At 41.7% G+C, this 8,841-nt stretch overlaps 1 protein-coding gene across 2 annotated transcripts in view; it reads left to right on the forward strand.

Annotated features, from left to right (window-relative positions):
• The window catches only part of ELOVL5 (ELOVL fatty acid elongase 5), a 64,434-nt gene extending 60,536 nt beyond the window's left edge, over positions 1 to 3,898 (forward strand). For both annotated transcript variants that reach the window (XM_020813826.3, XM_073000462.2), the window contains exon 8: positions 876 to 3,898. In XM_020813826.3, the coding sequence (XP_020669485.2) occupies positions 876 to 1,007 (132 nt within the window). In that variant the 3' untranslated portion in view covers positions 1,008 to 3,898. The remainder of the gene's footprint in view (positions 1 to 875) is intronic.
• Positions 3,899 to 8,841: the final 4,943 nt, after the last annotated feature.

Genomic DNA, 8,841 nt, shown 5'->3' on the forward strand with positions numbered 1-8,841 from the left:
GGGTCTTTCTGACGAGGAAATCTGCTCAGCCTAGTAGCCAGAGCTACTTTATACTTTAGTCTTAAGTATGGAGAAACCCAGCTGTGCCGAACTTCCATTGACTTATGTTAGTTACAGAAAGTGTATTCATTTTCTGAAGTTATGTAAACAGTGTAGACTACATGTGTAGGTATGTGTTTCCTGTATGCACTGTCAACAGGTGAAATAGTTTTGGGATGATTGACAAGCTATTAGAACTGGGGCCAATTATGGTAAGGTGTCCAGTTAAGTTTGGATGCAGTGTATGTGATTATAAAGGTGAAAATACTTTTTAAACTGCTTTAGGCCTGTTGCATAATGCATAAGACAACCTGAAGTCGTGCTGAGTTCTCTCCTTTGGTAACTGAGGAAGAACAAGTGTACACAATAGCTCTAGATGCTTTACGTTGTAGGGGCCGAGGCAATTTTTTAAAATGTTGAAGAGGATGCTTTCTCAAACGCTGCAGGATGACATTTAGCCAGCTCCTTAAATGGTGGTAAAGACTAGGCAGGGAGAAATGAAACATTTCTAGTTGCAATTGCCCCAAACCTTCTTGTTTCATTCCCATATGAGAAGCTTTGGTTTATGCAAATAGTTGTACTGTTCACAGACCAGGATATCAAACCTGAGTTTTTCCAAGATCCCTTTTTTAAATTTGGGATTGTCTGCCTGTCGTGTCTGCACTAAACCCAGGCTGCTTGGCCTTAAGCCAAGACGAAGGTGTAGGTGGATGCTGGTCCAAAAAAAATCATTGAATCCGTTCACTTGCCCCCTTCTTTTTTGTTTACTTATTTTTTAAAAAAAAAATTGTGCTGTGGCAAAAATGTACGACGGTGTTTTGTGTGTGTTTTTTTAGACTTACAACAAAAAGGCAACCTCAAGAAGGAAAGAATACCAGAATGGTTCCACGGCTGCTGTGAACGGGTACATAAATAGCTTTTCTTTCCTTGAGAACAATGTGAAGCAGAGAAAACAAAGGAAGGATTGAAGACCAAACTGAGAAACCATTTTGATATTCCGGGCAACTACAACAACAACAACGAAAATCATCTGATTGTAAGCACAATATGTGTTGTGCACTGATAATTCTTGACAGCTACTGTAACTATTCCTGCCTAGAATAGTGTTGATTTATGTAGGACTTAACCAGTGCAAAACATCCTAGAAACTATCCATAGCCTAAAGTTGATGATGTTGATACTACTGGGTGGTCGCAGGCCCAGGTATAAACTGTGGAAGGGAGTATTATTGTAGTATATATCATATATACATTTATTTATGTATATATATATATGTATATATATAGACACTGCTGTTGCCTTACTAGTCAATATGATAGGTGCTGAACTATGATTCACAACTTCAAAAACTGTAACCCAAACTCATATTTTTTAACTGTAGATAATGCATGTGATTGTAATTTGTACAATGAAGTTGTTCAGTTAATTTTTATTTTTTTTATTTTATTTTTCAGTAGTTGAAAACACACATGCCTTAAAAGTTAAAATAAAAGCAGGGCCCAAAACTTAATACTGGTTTGAAAATGTATGGAAATGTTTTATTCTAGAGAACATCTCCTCATGAGACAATTTAGACTCTCATACAGGTAGCTAAATAGCCAAGAGATATGCATCGTTTTGGTTATGCAAAGCACCTATGTATATAAGGATATGTTTTGTACGTGGCAGCCTGGGAAAAGCAAGGGATTCACTTGCAGAGATTTCCTGTATGCTGTTTACCACCAGTATCATCCATAGATCTTTGGAGGGTTCTCAAGTGTAAAATGGTTGCTATAAGATGCCTCTGGGTTTGCACCTTCTATGAGTCAACTGAACACAGTATGTGTGCGATGCAGTGTTGAGAGTCTGTTACATACTACCACAAAACTAGGAATGGTGGACATGCTGCTGACCGGTTTGTGATGAAAGACACTGAAAGAGGCCACACATTCCTGTCAGGATGAGAGAAGAGGAGGAGGAAGGAGAGAGATCACATCCTGCTTTGTATCTTTCTAGTTTTTATCACTGGTCTGCAGAAGTATTTTGTAAACTCTCGATTAACATTTAATTTGCATAACTAATGGAAAGTTAATTGGCACTTAAATAATGTCTAGAACGGGATCCTGACTCTCAAAGCCAAGGAGGGATGGGCAGGCTCCATGGGGCCAGAGGGCTGGTGTTCTGCCCTCAGGATTCTCTTACTAAAGCTCTTGATGCAGGGTTGGGTGGTGAGGGAGGCATAAAAAAAGAGACCGGGGCCATGAAAACAGGCACTTCCTCTCCTCTCCTCCAGCAGCTGTCCTCAACCTGGAGCTTCCAACTAGACTGTCACTCCCATCACTCTCAGCCAGTCTTGGGTGGCTCTGACAGTCCAGGGTGCAGCCCGATGCATTCGGAAGGCACCGAGCTAGGGAAGGGAGACAGGAGAGAGGAAAATATGGGTTGACCAGAGTTTCTTACTCCCTTTTTTTCAATTGTCATTTCCAGGTTACAGCCTGGAAGTGCTGCTCCGTCCATTTTTTAAAATTGCCTGCTATGTGTGAAATGAGTCCACAATGGGGGTCTTCTTTTGGGGCCCCTTCCTCCTATGGAAAGAACTGAGTAGGAGTCGCTACTGGCTTTCTCTCCTGTCCCACAGCTGCCCCACCCCCACCCCTTTCACTTTGTCTCGTTTTAAAGAGACAGAGTCTCCCAGGAGAACCCCTCGCTAGCCCAGCTTAATGTATCTTGTGTCCTAACTGCAAAGCCGTTTGCTGGGAATTACCGGAGCGGTGATGTACCAACTTCCTTAGAAACAAACTCAGTTTGAAAAAGCGATTTCAGGGTATTTCTGACATTTCACATTTTCATAGTCAGGTTGGCATTTCAGTTGTTGTTGCTGTTTCTGTAGCAAACATCAGGAAGCATCTCAAGAATGAAAAGTGGCATTCCATGGGCAGAGCGGGACTTCTCTGCTTTCCTCTTCACCAAAAAAAAGGGTCCTTGAGAATGAATGAAGTAGTACTGAAAGGAGAAGGGATGCTACAGCTGTAAGGGGAAACTGAGACATCAGGAACCTCTCCTAGGGCATATAAAACATCTTCAATTCACACACACTTTAGTCTAACTGTTGACTTTAAAAATGTGCCTACTATGAAAGGTGGATTTTTTATTTTTTTTTGCAAAATGTGCAAATTGAACCATAGGGATCCATGGAGAAAGGTGCAAACAAGTTCATGATGAATGTCTGTTTTCTTTAACGTATGTTCCTCTCGCCTGTACTTTTTGCCTTGGTAAAGATTTATTTAGAAACACTTGTTGAAATTACTGTTTACTGTAAAATCATGCTCCCCACCCCACCCCACACTGGCAGTGCCCTTTGTAAAAGCAGGAGTCTGTTAACAGGTATACTCTGTAATATGGTGGAGTTTTAGTCTTTTAACATGTTGTTCACTGTAATTTGTGTCAAGCCATTCTATTGTTCAAATGCCCAAGTTTATATATTAACTGTGATTTGATATTTATATAAATATCAATTTTACAATGGTTTTGCACAGCTGATGTTAGGGAGCTCATATGTTTTCCTTTCAACCTTGCAGGTTTTTTATTTTTTATTTTTTGCTTCTTTTTTAAATGACAGGCAGCACCAATTTACTTGTGTGTGTGTGTATGTATGTGTTTCTTTTTTAAAATGCTCTCCACATTTGTGTGCTACGTGTCTTGGTTTCTAGGTACAGATTTGCAGTCTTTACATATTTCACACAGCAGCCTCACCATTCAAAGTATGCTGTCTAAATATGTGTGTGCTAAAATTTTAAAAAAACAACCCTTTAGCTTGTCTGAAATATTTGCATTGTTAATGTTTTGTGTTTAATCATTAAATCATTCTTGATTACCTGTACTTGTGTTTCAGTCTAGTGACATCTTGGTAAATTCAACCCAGATTTGTAGCTAACAGTAACTGCTGACAGTGAGTACTTTTATCTGTCAGTTCAGTACTTACCTTTTTGTGTGAGATGTGTCAAACAGAAATGGTGTTTGTTCTTGGACAACTGCACAGTATTCCTGTAGCAATCTATAAAGGCCCAAATGCTCCACAAGGTGATAAGTGATCAAGAGAGAGTGGGGCACATTTGCCAGTCCAAGGCATTCTATCCTACACATCTGGATTTGAGCCTGAAAGACCAAGGCAAAATGTGGGTGCATGGAGGGGACGTTTAAGCAAGCATAATTAGTGATGCCGCATATGATGATCACTGACGTGACTCATGCTTTTTCAGTGTAAGCCTCAACTTTCCATTTCCTGGCTTTGTGGAGCTTGAGTTGACGTGAGGTAGCCTTAGCTCTGATCTTGAACTGGCGGGGCATTCTTCCCCTCTCTTCAAATTATTGAATGAATATGTAGTGGGTCAGAATACAGTGACCCAGGCCAAAAAAAGAAATGGATAGAAATGATCTAGTAAAATGACTTGAGTAGAAAATTGGCTTGCTCTTGTTGAGCAGCTCTTTGAACTTGGAGCTGGAGCATCCTCCTGGTGATGTGACATTAGCCTTAAGAAACCAGAACTGTTTATTTTCCAGAAACTTGCTGTGACTGCCGATATAATGGGCCTCATGGTGCAGTGCTTAAACTGCAGTACTGCAGCCAAGACTGCTCACAGCCTAGGTTCAATCCCGACAGGCTCAGATAGCCAGCTCAAAAGTTGACTCAGCCTCCCATTCTTCCAAAGTCAGGAAATTGACTAGACAGCTCGCTCCGAAGTGGAGGGGAGCAATGTGTAGCCTACAAAATAAAATTGCAAACATCCTAGAGAGTGCCTTCAGCATTATGGGGTGGTATATAAGCAGCACACTTTTTGCTTTGCTTTAACTTCAGCAACAGGATTTCAGCCAGCACAAAATATTATGAGCTGCCTCCAGGATGCTTTGAAAACTACCTTATTCATGATACCAGTGGTTCATCATACTGACCTGTCCATGAACCATGCACAAACATGATGGAATATGGGTGTAAGGGTGCAAAATGCTGTCACATGGAAGTAGGGCAAGTCTTTAAATTATGTTTCGAGTACTTGTGGCAGTGAAAGTAAGTGTTACATTGCATGGCAATGAGATTCCACTGGTGGGTTATGACATTCTGTCACATAGGAGACAGAAAGGAACAGGTAAAGCTTTTGTCTTCTTCAGGCTGTAAATGAGAAATTATCATGGGCTCATCGTTCGTTTAGTCGTTTAGTCGTGTCCGACTCTTCGTGACCCCATGAACCAGAGCACGCCAGGCCCTCCTATCTTCCACTGCCTCCCGGAGTTGTGTCAGATTCATGTTGGTTGCTTCGGTGACACTGTCCAACCATCTCATCCTCTGTCGCCCCCTTCTCCTCTTGCCTTCACACTTTCCCAACATTAAGGTCTTTTCCAGGGAGTCCTCTCTTCTCATGAGATGGCCAAAGTATTGGAGCCTCAGCTTCAGGATCTGTCCTTCCAGTGAGCACTCAGGGTTGATTTCCTTTAGAATTGATAGGTTTGTTCTCCTTGCAGTCCAGGGGACTCTCAAGAGTCTCCTCCAGCACCACAATTCAAAGGCATCAATTCTTCGGCAGTCTGCTTTCTTTATGGTCCAGCTCTCACTTCCATACATCACTACAGGAAAAACCATAGCTTTGACTATTCAGACTTTTGTTGGCAAGGTGATATCTCTGCTTTTTAAGATGCTGTCAAGATTTGTCATCGCTTTCCTCCCAAGAAGCAGGCGTCTTTTAATTTCGTGGCTGCTGTCTCCATCTGCAGTGATTATGGAGCCCAAGAAGGTAAAATCTGTCACTGCCTCCATATCTTCCCTTTCTATTTGCCAGGATGAGATGGGACCAGTGGCCATGATCTTAGTTTTTTTGATGTTGAGTTTAAGACCGTTTTTTGCACTCTCCTCTTTCACCCTCATTACAAGGTTCTTTAGTTCCTCCTCGCTTTCTGCCATCAGAGTGGTATCATCTGCATATCGGAGGTTGTTGATATTTCTTCCAGCAATCTTAATTCCAGTTTGGGATTCCTCCAGTCCAGCCTTCCGCATGATGTACTCTGCATATAAGTTAAATAAGCAGGGAGACAATATACAGCCTTGTCGTACTCCTTTCCCAATTTTGAACCAATCAGTTGTTCCATATCCAGTTCTAACTGTTGCTTCCTGTCCCACATATAGGTTTCTCAGGAGATGGATAAGGTGTTCAGGCACTCCCATTTCTTTAAGGACTTGCCATAGTTTGCTGTGGTCCACACAGTCAAAGGCTTTTGCATAATCAATGAAGCAGAAGTAGATGTTTTTCTGGAACTCTCTGGCTTTCTCCATAATCCAGCGCATGTTAGCAATTTGGTCTTGAGTTCCTCTGCCCCTTCGGAATCCCGCTTGTACATCTGGGAGTTCTCGGTCCACATATTGCTGAAGCCTACCTTGTAGTATTTTGAGCATAACCTTGCTAGCGTGTGAAATGAGTGCAATTGTGCGGTAGTTGGAGCATTCTTTGGCACTTCCCTTCTTTGGTATTGGGATGTAGACTGATCTTTTCCAGTCCTCTGGCCACTGTTGAGTTTTCCAAACTTGCTGGCATATTGAATGTAGCACCTTAACAGCATCATCTTTTAAGATTTTAAATAGTTCAGCTGGAATGCCATCACCTCCACTGGCCTTGTTGTTAGCCAGGCTTTCTAAGGCCCACTTGACTTCACTCTCCAGGATGTCTGGCTCAAGGTCAGCAACTACATTGCCTGGGTTGTCCGGGATATCCAAGTCTTTCTGATATAATTCCTCTGTGTATTCTTGCCACCTCTTCTTGATGTCTTCTGCTTCTGTGAGGTGGGCTCATTCTTGGTCATTATTTAGCTTTTAAATGCACAGTACTCCTCACAGCAGGCAGACTGCTATTAGAAAGTAAAGTGGCTTCAGAAAACTTCTAACCCTTCTCACTACAAGCAGAAATGGTATACAGTGATGCCTCGCTTAATGATTACCTTGTTACATGACAAAACCGCTGTACAATGACTGTTTTGCGATCGCAAAACGATGTTTTAATGGGCAAAATTTGCTTCCCGACCATCGGGTCCCTGCTTCGGAAACCGATTTTTTGCTAGACGTTTTTAAAACAGCTGATTGGCGGCTCTAAAATGGCTGCCCACTGTGTAAAATGGCTCCTTGCTGTGTTTTTGGACGGATTCCTCGCTTTACAGGCACTGAAAATGGCCGCCCCTATGGAGGATCTTTGCTGGATGGTGAGTTATTCAGCCCATTGGAACACATTGAACAGGTTTTCAATGTGTTTCAATGGGATTTTTTATTTCGCTTAATGAGGATTTCGCTCTACAGCGATTTCGCTGGAGCAGATTATCCTCATTAAGCGAGGCACCACTGTATATTATGCCTAATATATATGTACAAATGTGCTTAATTACATGGAATCAGTATTGGCTCCAGGGTCCAGCCATTCTCAGTGAAGATTGTTGACTTTTCATTGTTTTCTTGATGTTGCGAGCCCTTTGGAAACAATTTCCACAAACATTCAAAAATTCAAAGAAATTAGACTATTAATGAAATAAATGAAAAATATAGGGGGGGATTGAACAGATGTGCCTAAATTTTGCAAAATCTTTCCTTAGTGTATTTTAAGCAACAACATTGATCCTTGACCATTGTATTGTAATTTAATGCATTTTAACAGAGCAATCATAAAATGGTGCTGGTGGTAGTTCTGGTGGTGAGATCCACTGGAGGAAAAGCTGCCTCTGGAAGTCCACTCCTCATGTCCTCTGGTCTGATTTTTTTTTAAAAAAAAAAGTCTCATCTGTCATTGTGTTCCCCCCCCCCAACATGCTTCAGACACTGAATGAGAACCTCCTTAAGGAGTTCACATGTAGTGGGTATCTTTGCAATCCTGTCTTTGTTTAGAGCAGTAGTTCTTAATCTTTGTTACTCGGATGTTTTTGAACTGCAACTCCCAGAAACCCCAGCCAGCACAGTTGAAGGCTTCTGGGAGTTGTAGTCCAAAACTCCTCAGTAACCCAAGGTTAAGAACCAGTGGTTTAGAGGACTGGCCCAAGGCCAATTTCCTGTCTGTGGTATAGAAGCAAATTGGGTTCACCACCCACCCACCGAGTCAAGGTGCGCAAGATACAAAGCCAGCCAAATCTCACCAATGCTTTCATGGAAGTTAAAGTACAATGGTCACTAGTTAATTAGCAATTCACTGTCCTTGTGTAGCAACCCAAATCTGCAGCCTGGTCACCTCAGTTGACCTCATATTACTGTTAGCTCTATTTACTTTATCTGGGTCAGGTCCTTCTCTGTGCCAAGATGGAAATTCTACTCACTTAATAGCTGTTGGTGATATGAATGGAATATATGCTGTGTTTTTTTTTTCTTTCCTTCAGTATTGCAAGTAAACTAGGTAAACTTACACAGAAGTAAAACAACGATTAAAAGACCTGTGTGGAACCCGTCTCACAGGAGAATGAACATCTCCAGGTTGAATGGAAAGAGTGCTCTAGTGAGAGATAAAATAGATTGCACTAAAAATAAGAACCTTTTAAGTAGGAACCAGATGGTGCCAAATTCTGCTATGTGGACCGGTGCTTTGCTTCCTGTGGTTGTGTCCTCATCCTGTCTGAAAAATTTCTAGGGTGTGTGTGTTTTCTCCTTCTGCAAATAGAGCTGCTATCCGTTACTCGCAAGGTTATAATTCTGATATGCCTACGTTGTAAGGGTTCTCTTGCTGATCACAGAATAAAATGTCCCCTGACAAGGCAGTAAGAGAACAGTTCCTTGCCATCTCATCATACATCCCAGCAGGTGATGGAGGA

This window comes from Pogona vitticeps, chromosome 1 (genome assembly GCF_051106095.1).
Source record: "Pogona vitticeps strain Pit_001003342236 chromosome 1, PviZW2.1, whole genome shotgun sequence".
In the NCBI taxonomy this organism is placed as follows: domain Eukaryota; kingdom Metazoa; phylum Chordata; class Lepidosauria; order Squamata; family Agamidae; genus Pogona; species Pogona vitticeps.